Source organism: Nicotiana tabacum, chromosome 5, assembly GCF_000715075.1.
Source record: "Nicotiana tabacum cultivar K326 chromosome 5, ASM71507v2, whole genome shotgun sequence".
Taxonomy (NCBI): Eukaryota; Viridiplantae; Streptophyta; class Magnoliopsida; order Solanales; family Solanaceae; genus Nicotiana; species Nicotiana tabacum.
In genome coordinates, this window is record NC_134084.1 from 131402059 (window position 1) to 131421888 (window position 19830).

Genomic DNA, 19830 nt, shown 5'->3' on the forward strand with positions numbered 1-19830 from the left:
CTTGATCTTTGACTAATATCGATTAGGTACATCGGCCCGAGTAACAGCTGGATACTCGATCAAATTTTGCTTCAACTGCTGTGAAACTGTGGGACTTCGAGTGTTGAGACCTTAAGTGAAAGCTTGAATAGCCCAGTCATCGGTGACCGGAGGCAAATCCATTCTCTCCGTTTGGAACTGAGATACGAATTCCATGAGCATTTTGTTATCTTTCTGCCTTATCTTGAAAAGGTTCAACTTTCTTGTTGCAACCTTAATGGCTTCGGCGTGCACCTTTAAAAAAGAATCTGCAAGCATAGCAAACAAATTAATAGAATTAGGCGGTAAGTTATGATACCATATCATGGCACCCTTTGATAGAGTCTCCCCGAATTTCTTCAGCAATACAGATTCAATTTTGTCATCTTCCAAGTCATTTCCTTTGATGGTACACGTGTACGAGGTGACGTGTTCATTTGGATTAGTCGTCCCGTTATACTCAGGAATCTTGGATATACCAAACTTTTTAGAATCTAGTCCTTTCAATATTGGTGGTGCCCCCGGGATTCGGTCGACCCTAGAGTTATAGGTTTCCACCTTCTTATCATTTCCTCGATCTTCTTTTCCCCTATCTCAATTCGCTTCATCAACTCTTCGAGCATTTTTAGGATAGTGGGATTGGTCTCTGATTCCTTTTCATTCAATTTTCTCAAAGTTGATTCGACCCTGTGCACAACTTCTTGGGACGGCTCGAGTTCGACCCTGCTCAGTGTGTGATTCTGATTTTGGAGCTGACTTATTGCTGCCTGCTGGGCCTGTAGCATTTCGAAGATTACCAACAGGTTAATCCCACCATTTTCGCTGCCATGTGCATTCTGAGTAGCTGATTGGGTACCCCTACGTATGCTTCTTTTGGGATCGACGACCACATTTCCATTTATGGCTATATGTGAACCGACATCGATTGGGTCTGCAGCCGGAACTCCATCGAGGCCAGCATGGGGTGCAACGTTTCCTGGTGCAATGTTCTCTTTCTCACCGTGGTGGCTGAGATCATTGTCAATGTGTTGAGGGGTTGACTGAGAGTTTGACATCTTTTGATCTTATAATCAAAGACACTTCAAAGAACAAGCGTAAAATAGTGTGTGTTACAAATATTTGTACTAGGCAATCACTATTATCCTTAGCGCCACGGTGGGAGCCAAACTGTTTACCCTAAAAACGGATACCAATCGAATTTATACTGTGGTTTTAAGGATATGTGATTCACTTAGCACAAATTGAGAGAAAACGTAAATTGATAATAGAATTAACTGCAAATATAAATGGAGCAAACCAAACAAAATATATAGCTTTAATCCTTGAGCTAGACTACCCTTGAATTAAGTGTATATTTTTCCGTAAAGTATGAACATAGTAGCAAGAGTATTAAGAGCTTAAGAATAAGAGAATACATTGCTTTTGTGACGTGAATATGGTCCTTACAAAACGATTAGAACCCCCTTTATATAGTAGAGAAATTATACTTATGGTACACTTCTAAATACAAAAGAAAATCTCATGATTGCTAAATGTTCGGTCTTGACTTGATACGTGCCGAGATTTCTGCCATGATCCTTGCTCGGTCACGGATATTTTGGCTTTCTGTTATTCGACTTAGCAGACTTCCTTTGACCTCGCTCGGTCTCTACCCCGCCTTGGTCTCGATCATGGCTGGTCTCGATCTTGATCGATCATTGATTCATGAGCTTAGCAATCCATCTCTGTGCCATGGTCTAATACAATGTGAGGCCGAGCCCTGGTCTGCCACCCTGGTTTTGATTAGTCACACAAAATTAGGGAAGCCCAATTTTGACCGTATACAAATACTGGGGGGATTACCCTCGAATATTAAATTATTCTAGCAAGGAATTTATTTCAAAATGAAGGGGTCACAATAGGTAGGATTTATTGTAAGGGCCAAACGGTCAAAACAAACCGTGCCCACATAGATTGCCCGAGCCCTGACATAAAACATGTACACATGTGTGATTATTTTTGACAAAAATAAAGAGAAGTACTTTCCTTGCAACTATTTAATGTCTTGGAAAAATTTCCAATTTACAACCTCATACTTTCGATCTATTACAAAAATGAGCCCAAGGGTCGATTGCAACCAGAGTTCAGATAGTCACTCCAATACTCGGGGATTGTTGTCCATAAAAACTCGAACAAATCGAGCCATTGAACGTCAAGGGCATAAGATCTCTTAGACAACCCTCGAATTTTAAAGGCCATGGTCGTACTCACTCAGGGACTATTATCTTAAGCAAGCCTGGATAACTCGGGAAAGCGAGCTCACTGGGCTACACCCGAACTCAAAGGCTACGACCGATTTAACACGATTCGGAGACTCCGAAATTTGTAATAAAAACAGGCCTTCGAAAAAGAAAAAATTCTTTCACAACTGGTTCTAAAGGCTACACTCAGCAAAATCTTAAACTTAAGATATTTATGGGAAAAAACTTTGGTAACATGGAACCCCGATAATGCCTTAACTCAGAAAGGCAATAAAAGCAAGGTTTTGTTTGAACCCTCAAACACAACCTCATATCTCATGCTAAGGCATTACAACCTTTGTGAACACGAATGATAAAACAAAGGGAAAAAGTTTTGAAGGTCGAAAAGGGTGGAAAGCCTTATATATGTATTTAAACGATAGTTTTACAAAGGCCAGATCGGCCAAATAAAAATTTACAAAGGCATAAGGGCTACTTTCACTTCGAGTACGAGAAATTATTCTCACTAGCTAGAAATCCTAAGGGATACCTTATTGAGAGCTCGAGCAGGTCCTCACTCGACCATTAAGCTTAAGGGCTACATAAACTCAACAATCATTCGAGGTCCATCAATTTAAAACGGCGGAGGGCAATGCTAATTATCGGTCCTCACCATCCCAAACCTTGGATCCTCAAACACAACCTCATAATCTTATGCTAAAGCATTTTGACCCTTACATGAAATAACAAAAAGATAACAGATTCAGAAGCCATAGAAGGTAAAAGGTTTTGCTTATTCATCATAATCTTTTTACAAGGGCCATATGCCCCGATTAAGAGTTCTTTACAAGGACCGATCAGCCTCAAAATAAGAGCAAAAAATTACAAAAAGCACAAAGCCTAAGTAGCACAATCCTTATCGGTAGATGTCTTTTCACCCTCAGAATCTTCTCCACCACCAGATTTGCTCAAGTTCTCGGAGTCTTCCTCGGGAAAAACTAGCTTCTGAGCTTTGTTTCCTCTACCCTGGCAATCTCGATTTCAACAGATTTATCAAAGCTTTGATTGAGGGCCCCCTCAAGGGCCTCCCTTTGAGCTTGCCACTTCGTATGATCCACCATGCTCTTGGCCTGCGCTAAGTTGGCTTCAACATCGGCCTTGTATTGGGTCGCACTAGCCTAAGCCTTAATATTGGTCGCGGTCGCCTCAGATTTGGCCACCTCGAGCTCTTTGGCCAAGTTCAATAGGACTGAAGCTCTTCGACCTTCTTTGCCTGAACCAATGCTTTCTCCCTTGCATCCCAAAGCTGAGACTCAGCCAACTCCAGCTCTACATGGACGACCTCCTTTTGTGAAGCTAAGATATCCATGCACCCCTTGAACGTGTCAGCCCCGGCTCATACTTCATCTATTTGCTTTTGAAGGCCCTTGATTTGTTCGAGCCTCTGTCGAATCTACAGAATTAGATAGTTAGTTGTTATTTCCAACTCATCTTCACTATCATGAAACACTCGGAATACCTGCTTGGCCATTTTAGCATGCTCATCTCGAGCCGTCACCAAATCTGTCTAAAGCTTCTCACTGAGAAGCTTGTAGGTATCACATTTCTCAGTGAGGCCTTGAACCTCAGCCTTGCGCTCCTCTCAGATTTGAAGGAAGGCCTTGTGATGCAGCACCGAAGCCTGCAAGTTAGGAAGAAAGTGTTAATATCATCTACAATTCAAAAGTTTTAAAAGGAAGGTAATAGAATGACCCTTAAACTTACCCGATTCAGAGCATGCGGGGCCTCGTTGAACAAGCAAGCAACTTCCACTTCATACATTTTAGCTTGGTCCTCTTTAGTGACCAAGCATCGAAGATATCTATCCACCCCTACGAGGGCAAAAAAACCCGAGCATCCTTCGGGGCCGAGATGACAAGTGACCGCTTACGCCCGGGATCGACATTGGGGACCAGGAATTGATTGGTTAGTTTAAAGTTTGAGGAAGCCTCACTCTAGCTCTTCCTCAGTACATCCAAGTCACCCAGACCGGTGACATCTTCCATCTCAATAAAGTAGCCACAAAAAGGGTCTTCTACTTCATGGACTCTTTTACCGTGGCAAGTCTCCATTGCCTGAGCATCCTTGATCGTCGAACTAGAGAATGAAGGCAACGGGGGGGGGGGGGGAAATCTCCAATCTCTATTGCCCCAAGTAAATCTTTTGGGGCTCTGGCTTCATTTCGGGAAGCCTCGAGCGTGGTTTCTACACTAGCCTCGACCGCCTCCTCGGTAGCCTTCTCACCTCAAGTTGAATCATCTTTAGCTTTTTCTGGTTCATTATCTTCGTCAAAATAAGGTAAAGCAGTTTGAGTTCCCGCCGGCCCAATAGTTCTTTGAATTTCAGTGCTAGTTTGCATGCCGGTCACCAGCCCAGAGTCTTTTTCTTCTTTAGCCTCATCCCTCAGCTGTTGGACTGACTCCATATTCAGGCAGATGACGTTCCTCTTAGGTTTACGGGGCCTCCTCGCCAATTTTTTCTTTTCTGGGCTCAGAGAGCTCGGAGCCTCTGGTTTGCCCTGCTTTGGGGAAAATGATGAAAGAAGTGCCTCCTCTTCAGCAGATGGGGGCCTCAACGCTATATCCTTCCCGAGGCCTACACAAGGAAAAAGATGAGTAAGTCCAATGCGAAGCCCGAATGGAAACCGTTCTAAGAAAAGAAGATTACCGTGGTTACGGGCCTCCAGTGACCCTTTGATAACTCCATCCAAGTGCGCTCAAAATAAGACTTTTGCAACACTAAGCCCTCGACCCATTGCCTCAGGTCGGGGATCACTTCCGGCACGACGACCACAACTACAACACAAAAAATTAGATGAGGAAAGAAGATGAGAAGTAAAATGGCAAAGATAGATATCCAAGGCAAAACAATACTTACGATTCATGTTCCATTTTTTAGGGAACGACATGTCCTCGGTAGGGATCAGGTCCGAGTTCATTATTTGGACAAATCGACCCATCCAACCTCGATCTCGGGTCTCATCTATGCTCGAGAACGAGGGTTTGGTGGCTTAGCGGTAAAGCTTAATCAAACCTCCAAGATAAAGTGGGGGTTGTAGAGACGCATAAGGTGATCGAGGGTAAAAGGAAGCCCCTCGATCTTGCTTACAAAAAATCGGAGGAGGATCACGATCCTCTAGAATGATAGATGGATTTGGCCAAGAGTGACGTCGGACCTCTTGAAAAAGGCAACGATGATGGGGTTTAAAGGACCTATCTTGAAGGGGTAAGTATAGACACTTAGATACCCTTCCACATAAGTGGTGATAGATTCCTCGGGGGTAGGAACTACTACATCTTTGCCTACCCAGTTGCACTCCTCTTTCACCTTCTCGAGAAGACCTTCGATAATTGTGAATATGTATTTCGACATTGGTTCGCATTGACTCGGTGTTGAGGGTGTATTCTCCATATTAAAATCGGCAGCAGTGGGGCACTTTATCGAAACGAAGTCCTGTAAGGGAGGTTCCGCCGCGGCTATGGCGCCCGCAGGCCTTGATGAAGAAGTGGTTTCCTTGTGTGGGATAATTTTTGAGGTCTTAGCCATTCTTATAAATAGAGAAGAATAAGACGGAGGAGTTACGCTTGGATATTTTGCGATGAAACAAGTGAGAAGACTCAGAGAACTGAAAACTCAAAGATCTGGGGAAGGCAAAGAACTGTGAAGATTAGAATGAAGAAGATTGAAAGTAAAGTTTGAAAGAATGGAGAATGTGGCTATTTATTGGTATCACAACGACGGTTCAAGGCTGGTAGTGGCCGACCGTCAACTGACGCGCATTAAATGCCTAGAAAACTGCACCGACGGGACGTTTCGGTCAGCTCTGCCGCTTGCGTCACGATGCTTACGTCATGATAAATCGAGGGGAAGTTCAAAGACTCAATTCGTTTCTTGTCATTACACTCCAAAAAATGAGGGGACTATTTGTATACAGTCAAAATCGGGCTTCTCTAATTTTGTGTGACTAATCAAAACCAGGGTGGCAGACCAGGGCTCGGCCTCGCGTTGTATCAGACCATGGCACAGAGATGGATTGCTAAGCTCATGAATCAATGACTGATCAAGATCGAGACCCAGACGAGGTAGAGATCAAGCGAGGTTGAAGGAAGTCTGCCAAGTCGAATAACAGATCGAGATATCCGTGACCGGGCAGGGATCGTGGCGAAAATCTCGGCACGTATCAAGTCAAGACCGGACATTTAGCCAATCATGATATTTCCTTATGTATTTAGAGTTGTACCATAAGTAGGATTCTCTACTATATAAATGGGGTTCTAATCATTTTGTAAGGATCATATTCACGTCACAAAAGCAATATACTCTCTTATTCTTAAGCTCTTAATATTCTTGCTACTGTGTTTATACTTTCCGGCGAAATATACACTTAATTCGAGGGCAGTCTAGCTTAAGGATTAAAGCTATACATTTTGTTTTGTTTGCTCCATTTATATTTGCAGTTAATTCTATTATCAATTTACGTTTTCTCTCAATATATGCTAAGCGAATTATGTATCCTTAAAACCATATTATAAATTTTGTTGGCCTGGACAACCGTTTCCAAAGTACTATTTTACCATGAAAAGGCTTGTTTGAACTTAATTTCAACGTGAATATAAAGAGCATTTGAGGAATAATAATCCTTCAAAAGATGAGCTATTTAATCATTCTGACAACAAGCAGAAATCTTTCTGAATTTGGAATTGCGAGTCTTTATATTTTTAGGTAAGTAGGAAGTTATGATTGTGGTTGGTTGGTTTTCCAAAAATTTCATCCAATTCTCATTATCAATACAAACTTCAAAGCTTTTGCATAAAATCTTTGACGTGACATTTCATATATCGACTTATATGTGTGTCCATCCAAAAAGAAAAAAAGACTTATTTATATATATGTAAAAAAAATAAGAAAACCAAAAAGTCAAGAGAAAAAGTATTTTCGGGTATTGTTTTAATTCTTCCTTCTCCAACCCCTTTCAGCGGTGAGATCAATTTCGAATTGATCCACTTATAGTTGGAGTTTGAAGATTTTCTGGGTTATATTTTTGTCACATTCTTCAATCTGTAAGTTTCTAGATTCTAGTTATTCTATTAATTTTGGTTGTATTTTCAAGAAACCTTGATTCCCATGCATTTCTAGAGAATGAATTCTCATTTGTGCTTTGTATTATGAAGCTTATAGATGTTAAGTTATGTCATTTGGAGGTTTTAATATGACCTGTAATTTGCCGTAACATGTATGATCACACATAATTTTGCTTCTATTTGTTGCATGCAGATGTTCTTGTTAAGTTTGGAAGTTGTGTTTTCCACGCTGAATTCTGGGATCAATATTAATTGGACCGTCCTAAGGCTCTTTTTGATTTAAGGAAAAAATTACATTGTTAGGGTGAAGCAAATGAATGTTGTTGGTAAAGTTAGCAGCTTTATAACACAAGGTGTGTACTCAGTTGCCACTCCATTTCATCCTTTTGGTGGAGCTGTTGACATAATTGTTGTGAAGCAGCAGGATGGGACTTTTAGGAGCACCCCTTGGCATGTTCGATTCGGGAAATTTCAGGGTGTCCTTAAAGGGGCAGAAAAAGTTGTCCGAATTGAAGTTAATGGCGTAGAAGCTGATTTTCACATGTACCTTGATAATTCAGGTGAAGCATATTTTATCAGAGAGGTTTCTACTGGTAATGAGAGCGAAACAAATGGGGATTCAAAGGATTTTGATTGTCAAAAAGGGGAAGTGAATGCTAGTGATCTTGATAGAGTTAACAACGGAGAAAGTATAACGGATGGTGCTCTGTCCACACATGATAATAATGATTCTAATGAAGCTGATTTACCATCGCGAGATGAAGGTGTGACATTGGGTAATGAGCTAGTGGAATTTGGTTCCAGCAGATATGAGAATTTGGATAATGTAGATGAGGTGTTAGAATCGCAGGACCCCGGTTCTGAAGTTGTGATGGTGAGTGTGGATGGCCATATCTTGACAGCACCCATCTCATCATCGGAAAGGAATGTGGAAGATGTCAAATTAAACACGCCTAGGTTTAATCTAGGCCCTGGTCAGGGGACAGATTTATTTGATGGTAACTCAGAGTTCATCACAGGTGAAGCTACATGGGCTGATGATTATTCGAGTGATCAGGAGACCCCAAACGATGCTCCTGCAGATGCGTGCAATGTGAAGAACGAGAGCAATACGGTTGAGCACCAGCTAAATGTTTCTGATGTAGATGGTCAATTTAGAGTAAATTTGGATGTGAAGAACCAGGAAAATGGCCATGTGGAGGTTACATCATTTGGCAATAAGAAGGATAATGTTTCTCCAGTGAAGATTCTGGAAGGGGTTGACGATTTAGAGAAGAAGTGTCCTGGGAAACTGGGAAACAACAGTTTGTTAAATCCTAGTACTGACCGTCCCTGCAGTTCTCCTTCACCAGATTTAAAGCTTCAATGTAAAACCCTTCAGAAATGTGAGTCAGTGATGGATTGTAATGGTTCTGATGGCTCAATAGACCATCAGGCTGTTAGTGATAAACATCCAGAGGAACAGCATGATGTATTTTTAGCAGCTGAAGAAATAAAAAGTGTCCAGCAAGAACTAGATGAATGTTCTCAATGTGAAAATTCGAAGCGTCTTATAGAAGCTTTTCTCAAAGGTACAAAAATCTGATTCACGCAAAAGTAGGGTGAGCTTCACATTTAGTCTTTGATTTATTGCAACTTCTCATAAATTTCACTCGTTTTTAGTAATAGCTACAGGAGTAGAGATATCTCTTTGTGGCAACTTGCTTTATGCTGGAATGGGTTCTAGTGCTGCAAGAGAAACCTTTGATGCTAATCGCATATCTGAGGATGAATTCAGAAGTTCTTCAGAATCCATAATCAAGAACAAGAATTTAGTTGTCAGAATTCGAGGAAACTATTTTTCGTGGGATAGAGCTGCTCCTATCATTCTTGGCATGGCCGAATGTGATATGGAATTGCCTATTGAATGTGCTGAAATCATACCTGTGGAACGGGAGGAGATCTCAAAATCAGGAGAGGATAATAGTGGGATCTCTTCGGTTGCTTCTGGGCGGCGATGGACTCTCTGGCCAAATCCATTTAGAAGGGTTAAGACACTTGAGGACAGTAACTGTAATTTATCAAATGAAGAGGTCTTTGTTGATTCTGCATCTAGCTCAATGTACCAGCCTATAGAACCAACAGATATCACACAAGGAGGCAAGGAATCTCCTCAGGAGCAACTTGTGAGAACAAATATTCCCACTTCCGGTCAAATCACGTCTTTGAACCTGAAGGAGGGGCAGAATATGGTAACCTTCATTTTCTCAACCCGAGTCCTGGGAGAGCAAAAGGTTTGTCGTCTTTCTTGACTCAAAATATTTAGTTCTTATGATGTGGTCTACTGTATTTTTTGCACTCTTATTTTGGTTGCTCAAGCAACTTTCTGAAACAGGTCGAATCCCATATATATTTGTGGAAGTGGAATGCACAAATTGTAATTTCTGATGTTGATGGGACTATTACCAAGTAAGATTTTGCACCAAAATTTTGACCTTTAAGATTCATACTAGCTTTTACATGCATCTAGGAGATTGTCTTTTGCATACATGACTTATAAACCCCTCTGAATGCATTAAAGATTTTATGTGTAAAAATAGGAGCTCTGTCACATTAATCAGGAAGGAGTTGTTAACTTTTATTTTCTTGAACTGCAGCATAACGATCGAATGATTCTTGTTCAGAGTTTTCGACAGCATATGAATTGTGCTTTGTACTAGTTTAGCAGAACTTCAGGCATTGGTTGAATACTGTTCTTTCTTAAGAAGTAAAAAATAATAATCCACATATTATGTTCCTGTTAAAATTGAATATGGATGTGGATATATGATAGTAACATATTTTTGAGGTACATGTTTCATGTCCAGGTCCGATGTTCTTGGTCAGTTTATGCCTTTGGTTGGGAAGGACTGGACACATTTTGGAACTGCCAGACTTTTCTCTGCAATCAAGGTACTTCTTTTCTCTGATCCATATTTGAGATTTCACATCTATATATTTCGTTATTTCTATAAAACAGGGGTACTATGTATTTATGTGTGTGTATTTGTGTGTATACATATACAAGGACACATATATAGCAATATATTTTCCAAATAGCTTATCGACCACACTTTCCAAGTAGATAATTATATGCCGAAGTTGAATGTGGCTTTATTTGAGGACTAAGAATCTGGTTTTCAGAATAAGTTCTTTTGTTATGCAAAAGTTAGTGCATTTGATTTTACTTACAGGGAGATGAGTTTTCTTATCCATTTCAGACAACATTCACATTAAGAATCAGCTTAAGATTATTCATCAACACCACCATATCACGATAACCACTGTCTCTACTTTTCTTTACGTACATTTTATGATATGTATCAAGTCCCATGCAGTATGCCTCTGAGAGACGCCATTCCTCAAGGAAATAAGCAGTTCTTGGGAATTCCTCTCCAAATTTCTGTGTAAACCGTGTCGCGGAATCTGCTTTATGCTATAATTTTTGCCAACTTATCACCATATGTGTCTAAATATGATTCTTCTAATGTTTTGACCTTTACTACCCATACTGTCTAAAGGTCAAATTAATTGTAGATCATACTTCACAGCTAGTTCAGTTGCATCTGCTAAGGAAGACTTTGTGTATCGGTATTATTTTCATGAGGTCACTTGACAAGAGATGGATAAACCTTGTCTTTATCATTTGGAACTGATTCAATGCTTTTAGAATTGGAGAGTGTGACCAATGTGAATGTAGCAATTCAAGAATGATGGTCTTGCAAAATGAAAGAGACTGTAGTGTTCTGCCTATGACTTCTGACAGATGGTCTTGCAAAAGGCTATAGTGTTATACCTATGACATTTAATCAAAAGTTCCGCTAGAGAGATAAGACTTGACTTGAGTGTAACTAAACATATTCAAAGAAAGGAATATAAAACTTTCATGAGATCATTAATTGCTTAAAGCACTTGAAGAAGAAAAAAGAAAAACTATTGTGCTCACCATTACTCATCAACAAAAACATTTTCACCTGCTTATCGCAATAAAAGAATTATTTTCGGATGTGAGGGGACATCTAGCAGATCTAAAATACGTAGATAAAAGTGTTCACTCTCAACAGTTTAAGCTTTTAGAGGTGGTCACACAGTTCTACACATATTTATCTTTCACTTAACGTAAGATCTGTTCGAGTTTCACCTGTTGTGTCGTGGTTTAGTTGATTTAAACATACTGCATATTCTTCATTACGAACGTTGGGTCAAAGAGTAAGATGTAGGAAGTATGGTTAGTTATAGTTGTTGTTTATTACCTTCTCTTGTTTTGCATTCTTCCATTTTCTTATTGCATTAATATGTGATAGCATGAGTGTTTGACACAAATGAGGCTGAACATTTATGACTGTTGCGGAAGCCAAATGTATATAGTTTGAATGAGTCACAATTACTATACCAAAAATTATGACAGCCACCAAATAATAAATAAGACAATAAAGCAACAATAAAAGGAACACCAGAATTTACGAGGTTCGGCCAATTTTGCCTACTTCCTCGGACACAACCAATATTTTTATTTCACTCCAAAAATACAAGTGAAATAATACTAAAGAGAGAAGATACAAATGCCTTAAGAAGATAAGAAAGCAAATGAGAGGTGTATTTCAATCCTAAACATTAGGCCTCCTTTTATAGGTGAAGTTTCCATAAACATTTTGCCCACAACCGATTTGGGACTTTAGCAATCAACAAATCTCCACCTTGCAAAATTCCACATCTTCAATTTTCTCTCAGTAACAAATTTTGGTTGTGTCTTCATCTTCAATCTTCAATGTTCAACAATGTTGATCAAATCCAAACAATGTTGAAACTTGACTGCAGTCACCACTTTTGTCAGCATATCAGCAGGATTCTCTGTAGTATGAATTTTCTTCACTGTGACTCCACCTTATTCAATGATTTCTCGTACGAAATGATATCGAACATCAATGTGCTTCGTCCTTGCATGATAAACTTGGTTCTTCGCTAATTGAATAACACTTTGACTATCACAAAAAATTGTGATACTTTTTTGTTCAACACCAAGCTCCTTTAGCACCCCTTGAAGCCAAATTGCCTCCTTCACAGCCTCTGTAATAGCCATGTACTCTGCCTCTGTTGTAGACAAAGCAACTGTTGACTGCAAAGTAGACTTCCAACTAACTGGTGCCTTTGCAAAAGTAAACACATAACCAGTAGTTGATCTTCGTTTGTCCAGATCACCCGCAAAATCTGAGTCACAATATCCAACTACAGACTGATTGCCTTCGTGCTCAAAAACTAACCCAACATCTACAGTATTATGAACATACCGTAGAATCAACTTCACAGCTTGCCAATGCTCCTTTCCTGGATTATGCATATATCTGCTAATAACTCCAACAACTTGTGAAATGTTAGGTCTCGTGCAGACCATTGCATACATCAAGCTACCAACAATATTTGCGTATGGTACCTTTGACATATACTCTTGTTCAGCTTCATCTTTTGGCGACATAGTAGTACTTAGCTTAAAATGGGGAGCAAGTGGAGTACTAACTCGCTTAGTATTTTCATCTATGCCAAAACGTTGTAGTACTCTTTTCAAATATTCTTTCTGAGATAAACAGAGTTTCTTTGAACGTCTATCTCTTATTATCTCCATGCCAAGAATTTTCTTTGCATCACCCAGATCCTTCATCTCGAACTCCTTCTTCAGTTGAATCTTCAACTTATCAATTTCTTCTGAATTCTTGGAAGCTATCAATATATCATCAACATATAGGAGAAGATATACAAAAGAACCATCTTTAAGCTTGCGCAAATACACACAATGATCGTACTTGCTTCTCTTGTACCCTTGCCGCAACATAAACTTGTCAAATCTTTTGTACCATTGTCTAGAAGATTGTTTCAATCCGTACAACGATTTTTCAAGTTTGCACACCATATTTTCCTTTCCAGCAACTTTGAATCCTTCTGGCTGAGTCATGTAGATTTCCTCCTCCAAGTTTCCATGTAAAAACACAGTTTTTACATCCATCTGAACTAGTTCCAAATCCAACTGTGCTACCAAAGCCAACATAATTCTAATGGAGGAATGTTTTACAACTGGAGAAAATACTTCATTGTAATCAATTCCCTCCTTTTGAGCATATCCTTTGGCCACCAATCTTGCTTTGTAGCGAACATCTTCTTGGTTAGGAAATCCTTCTTTCTTTGCAAATACCCATTTGCACCCAATTGCTTTCTTTCCCTTCGGGAGATTGGCCAATCTCCATGTATGATTCTGATGAAGGGACTGTATTTCATCATTCATGGCAATCCTCCACTTATGTTCTTCAGAACTTTGGACTGCATCTTTATAAGTGGTAGGAACATCATCAACTACAATTGAGGTGGCACAAGCAACTGTCTCTATGAGACGAACAGGTTTTGTTATTGTCCTTTTTGGCCTGCTGGTTGCTATTGATTCAAGTTGTTGTTGAGGTTCCTGAGTTGGAATCTCCCTCTCTACTGGTCTTCTTCTAGAGGATAATCTTCATTTGTTTCCTCCTCTGCTTCTTGTGTAGGAAAAATAAATTTTCCCTCAAACTCCACCTGCTTAGAAGCACCCTCATTTTGTTTGGTATCTTCTGTTACCTTATTTACCATAGCAGATTCATCAAAGGTAACATCCCTGCTGAATATTACTTTCTTTGTCATAAGACACCATAAGCGATATCCTTTGACTCCAGAAGTAATCCCCATAAAAATAGTCTTCTTTGCCCTTGGATCCAATTTTGACTCTGTCACATGATAATATGCGGTTGAGCCAAATACGTGCAAAGAGTCATAATCTACAGCAGGCTTTCCATACCATTTTTCAAATGGTGTCTTGCCATCAATAGCAGCAGATGGTAGACGATTAATGAGGTGGCATGCATATGTAACTGCCTCAGCCCAAAATTCTTTGCCCAAGCCAGCATTGGACAACATACACCGTACCTTCTCCAGCAAGGTCCGGTTCATACGTTCTGCCACTCCATTCTGTTGTGGTGTATGTCTGACAGTAAAGTGTCGGACGATGCCATCATTTTCACACCGTACCTTCTCCAGCAAGGTCCGGTTCATACGTTCTGCCACTCCATTCTGTTGTGGTGTATGTCTAACAGTAAAGTGTCGGACGATGCCATCATTTTCACAGACCTTATTGAAATGATCATTTTTGTATTCACCTCCATTGTCCGTGCGAATACACTTGATCTTCCTGCCTGTTTGATTCTCCACCATCGTCTTCCATTTGAGAAAAATTCCCAACACTTCATCTTTGCTCTTCATTGTATACACCCGCTCTTCGGCAAAAATCATCAATAAAGGTTACAAAATAGTGTTTCCCACCCAATGAAGGTGTTTTGGAAGGACCCCAAACATCAGAGTGTACATAATCCAAAATGCCTTTAGTATTATGGATCGCTGTACCAAATTTAACCCTTGTTTGTTTTCCTTTGACACAATGCTCGCAAAACTCCAAGTTGCAAGCCTTTACTCCTTTTAACAATCCTTGATCTGATAAAGTTTTTAAGGATTTCCTCCAGCATGTCCCAAACGCATGTGCCATAGCCTAGTTGCTTCTGCCTCTTTTTCGTCACTGGATGTTACTGTCGCTGTCCCAATAACTGTACTACCGCGATAACGGTACATGTTATTGTTCTTCCGATTGGCCTTCATTACCACTAGTGCACCGGAACATACTCTCATCGCTCCATTTTCTGCAATGATTTTGAACCATTTTGATTCTAGGGCTCCCACAGAGATGAGATTTTTCTTCAAAATCCGGTACATATCGAACATCTGTTAATGTTCTGATCATTCCATCATGGTTCCTTAATCGTATTGAACCAATGCCATATGAGGTAAGATGGTTGTTATCCGCTGTGTGGATGACTCCATATTCTCCTTCTTGAAAATCCACGAACCAGTCCCTGTTGGGACACATATGATAGCTACAAGCCGAGTCCATCAGCCATATGTCTGCTGATGTTGATAGCTCTGTTGTAACTAATGAGAAGTCTGAATCATCACAATCAGCTACATTTGAATCCATAATGGCCTTTCCATTGTTATGTTTGGCCTTATTCTTCAACTTCGGACAGTCTTTCTTCCGGTGTCCCTTTTCTCGACAAAAGGCACATTCATCTTTGCTGGGTTTAGATCTTGACTTGGATCTTCCCTTCTTTGTCCTCGTTTGATTTTGAGGACGACCCCTCACAACCAGTGCTTCTCCTTTTCCGCCTTTTTGTTTTTCTCCCTTTCTTTGTTCATAGCTGTACAAAGCCGAACAAACTTCTCTGAGAGAAATTTCGTCTTTCCCATGGAGTAGAGTAGTTTCAAGGTGCTCGTACTCATCAGGAAGTGACCCCAATAACATCAAGGCCAAGTCACCATCATCAAAAGTTGCATCCATATTTTGCAAATCTGTGACCAACTTATTGAAACTGGTGATATGTTCGTTCATTGTGGTACCAGGAACATAGGTGAAGCGAAACAGTCTCTTCTTCATGTACAATTTATTTTGACTGTTTTTTTTAAAAAATTTATCCTCCATGCTTTCCATAATTTACTTGCAGAAGTTTCCTTTGTGTATGGATATTTCTGCTCTCTAGCAAGGTAGGATCGAATGGTACCGCAAGCAACACAGTTGATAATTCTCCAATCTTCTTCTCCAATAACATCTAGTCTTTTTTCTTCAATGGCAAGATCTAGCCCTTGTTGAAAAAGGACATCTAGAACCTCGCCTTGCCACATCCCAAAATGTCCTGACCCGTCAAAAATTTTACCGCAAATTTCGCATTTGACACAATTTTTGTCATAAGCGAAGATGCCAACGATGACGTATTATTGACACTTGATGTAGATTCTTCTTGTTTATTGTCTCCCATTTTGACACGAATATTATTTAATAGCTGACAACACAAATCAAGATTATTTCCTTTCTGGTGTGGAAGATCAGACCAAGCTGCAACCACAGAGCATACTAAGACAGAACCTTGACACAGTTACCAAGATAAATCTTTTCTGATGTGGAAGATCAGACTATGCTGCAACCACAGAGCATACTTAGACAATACCTTGGCTCTGATACCAATTGTTGCGGAAGTCAAATGTATATAGTGTGAATGAGTGACAACTACTATACCAAAAATTATGACAGCCACCAAATAATAAATAAGACAATAAAGCAACAATAAAAAGAACCCCAGAATTTACGAGGTTCGGCCAATTTTGCCTACTTCCTCGGACACAACCAATATTTTTATTCCACTCCAAAAATACAAGTGAAATAATACTAAAGAGAGAAGATACAAATGCCTTAAGAAGATAAGAAAGCAAATGAGAGGTGTATTTCAATCCTAAACATTAGGCCTCCTTTTATAGGTGAAGTTTCCATAAACATTTTGCCCACAACCGATGTGGGACTTTAGCAATCAACAATGACTTCTCACTTGTATTTTCACTAATATTGACCCAAATTCCCTTAATAGCTTCTCACGGATACTTGTGTTGATATGCATTAGCTTCTTAACTGCAGGAAAATGGGTATCAGCTACTCTTTCTCAGTGCGCGTGCAATTGTTCAAGCATATCTGACCAAGAATTTCCTATTTAATCTCAAACAGGTACTAGCATATGCATTCATGAGACATCAACCATACCAGTTCTAGGCTTCTGAATTGTAGTAACATTCTCTTTGGAATCCCAGGGGAAACAGTTGGTTGAATTTTCCCTTTACACATTTTCAAATATCTAGTTGGTCTCACAGTGTTCCGATTAGCTTGACTCATAACCCCACAACTTGGCCTTGTCTTCTCATTGCTTATGCTTTTTCTCCTGCTATTCATTGTCTCTCCTTCTGTGCGCGTTTTCGTTTTCTCGGAGGAAAAGGAGAGGCTTAGAGAACCATTTTGCTCCTGGTACTTGTCGTTCAACTATATGTGCCACCTTGAGTTTCTTGGATGTGACTCTGTTCATCTTGTCCTTGTGTTGTGGGTCTGATTGTCCAACAGACTCTCTGACTACAAATGTTAAATGCTCTGTAGGATGGAAAAACTCTACCCAGCGGACCTGTTGTGATTTCTCCCGACGGTTTATTTCCTTCATTGTACAGAGAAGGTAGGCCGCATCCTTCTACTGTCTCCTCATGTTTGTAGTCTGAATCAAAGTGCTTGATCAGTGCATAACAGTTGGACATGTTTCTTGGTGTTTGGCTATGATGAATGTATTTCAAAATCTTTGTCTTTCTTTACGGTATAATTTACTGACTTTTGCTGCAGACGATTACATTTGAAGAGCACATATGCTTTTTAAAAAAGCATATATGCTGCTTTGCCACAAAAAGAAAAAAGGCAAAATATATAAACAGACACTTAAAGTTGGCATCAACGGTGGGTTTGACACTCCAACTTAGCCAATGACCAGATAAACACATTTTCTTGGCATAAATGTATCTCATGCACACCTCGTGCTGATATGGCGAGGTGCATGTATTTCACTCAAATTTGGGTGCCTGAACCCCTTGAAACTTTTTTTTTTAAATTTTTTCCCCCCTTCTTCTCCACACTCTGATTTTTACATCCATTTCCCTACCTTCTTCAGCCTGGCAGTAAAATAGCCACCAAGAACACACCCATACCCAAATATGTAACTAATTAAAGAGGAGCTTTGTTGGAGCTAAGTTGCTTTCTATCTGTACTTGGTAGTTATCTAACATATACTCTATTGAAAATTTACTAGAGTATATACTAAGCATATTTTAGGTGTATTTTCTGGTAAGATAATGAATATTTTGAGTACATGTTTCTCTCAGTTCGATATGTTTTGACCGTTGAGCACAAAAGAATGCTTGTGAGCAATAATTAGCTCCACAACATAGGCTCATCTGTTTTTCTGCTTATCACGCTACTTGGTATGACAGTTATAAGAAGAGCTCCTCATGAATTCAAGATTGCATGCTTAGAGGTATGCACCAAGAGTTGACAGTTCTTTGGGCGGACTCCAATTCTATTGAATCTTCCGGTGGTTGCCCATTCTAATGCTGTCTTCTACTTTTCAGGACATCAAAGCACTTTTCCCACAAGATTACAACCCATTTTACGCAGGCTTTGGGAATAGGGACACTGATGAATTCAGTTACAGAAAAATTGGAATTCCCAAAGGCAAAATTTTTATAATCAACCCAAAGGTTGGCAATCCCTGCAATATGCTTTGTTTTCTGACTACAAGATTTATCGATTTACTCGACACTGTATGCCTAATATGTTGAAGCGGGACTTTACAGGGGGAGGTATCAATTAATCATCAAATTGATGTGAAATCCTATACTTCATTGCACACTCTTGTTGATGACATGTTCCCACCAACATCCAAGGTTGAGCAGGTAAGAAAAACTTCTGTCTTTTCTTGTAATATCATCTTTGTTAGTTTGCACGTAATTCTAGTTTTAGAAGATAAGACAATCGATAGTACAATTTAGCAGTACGATGCAGAGTTAAGATCCATGCTGTTATTATCGAATAAATTCGCTGATAACATACTTAACATAGTCCAATGTTGCAACAAATGCATGGCAATCAGTCCTTTTATTATTTCTGCATTTTCTTCATTTGTTTTAGCGTCTACAAATTCAAGTTAGCAAGAACAATATTACGTGTATAGTTAATCTTTTTCTTTCTTTTTTCCATTGCAAATCACCTTTTCATTTACTGATTACCTTAGAGATTAATGTGTGGTTTATTATGTAAGCATTTTTGTCACAATGTTCTGGATTTTCATTCTGTGCAGGAAGATTTTAACGCATGGAACTTTTGGAAAATGCCCATCTCAGATATCAATTACTTGTAGAGATTTGTCTTCACAAAGTTTGTTGATCTAGAAAGTTGAAAGCATGTTATTAAGCCCATTATACATTAATCACTTCTAGCTTTGTGAAAAAAGAGGTCTGTCATTATTGATTTTTGGTCTCATATTAAGTGTATAAAAACAGTTTTGTACTCGCAATCAATTCATATTGTTATTTCATTTAAAGAATAAGGCCCTGAGGGAATAAAAAAATTCATTTGACGCCTCTTCCACTATGCTAAATAGTGCCTCCTTTATACGAATTATATTATATGGCATGTCACTTTAAACCAAATGAAAAAAAATTAATTATTGTCCTGCATGGTTAATAAGGATCCATATAAACGATACTAACTTATTTGTAAACAGCTTGTATATTTTTATTTTTGGTTAAGGAGGACAACATTTTCTATATTTTACCTTTTTGAAAAGTGACCATGTACTTTCAAATCAAGCTCTATTCAAATTCCAAATACTAAAAAAACACTTGGAATATATGTCCAAACGACTACTTAAGGGGAAAGTGCACAAACAACCATTATTAGGGTTGCTATTTAAAGATTAGCTAGTAGGAGTATTTGTTTTTTCCTGAAAATTTAAACTAACAATCTTAATTTCAGGATA

General features: G+C 39.3%; 1 protein-coding gene across 3 annotated transcripts; it reads left to right on the forward strand.

The window, feature by feature from the left end:
- Positions 1 to 7197: 7197 nt before the first annotated feature.
- On the forward strand, positions 7198 to 19423 carry LOC107806648 (phosphatidate phosphatase PAH1-like). Of its 3 annotated transcripts, none has more exons than XM_016630844.2 (11): positions 7198 to 7336; positions 7551 to 8928; positions 9020 to 9630; positions 9732 to 9805; positions 10204 to 10288; positions 16902 to 16988; positions 17409 to 17481; positions 18284 to 18327; positions 18422 to 18550; positions 18647 to 18745; positions 19150 to 19423. In XM_016630844.2, the coding sequence occupies exons 2-11, from the start codon at positions 7671 to 7673 to the stop codon at positions 19207 to 19209; spliced, it is 2520 nt and encodes an 839-aa protein (XP_016486330.1). In that variant the 5' UTR covers positions 7198 to 7336; positions 7551 to 7670; the 3' UTR covers positions 19210 to 19423. The 3 variants fall into 3 exon arrangements, with proteins under 3 accessions (XP_016486330.1, XP_016486332.1, XP_016486333.1); XM_016630846.2 differs by having other exon boundaries at positions 9026 to 9630; XM_016630847.2 differs by lacking the exon at positions 16902 to 16988.
- The last annotated feature ends 407 nt before the right edge of the window (positions 19424 to 19830 follow it).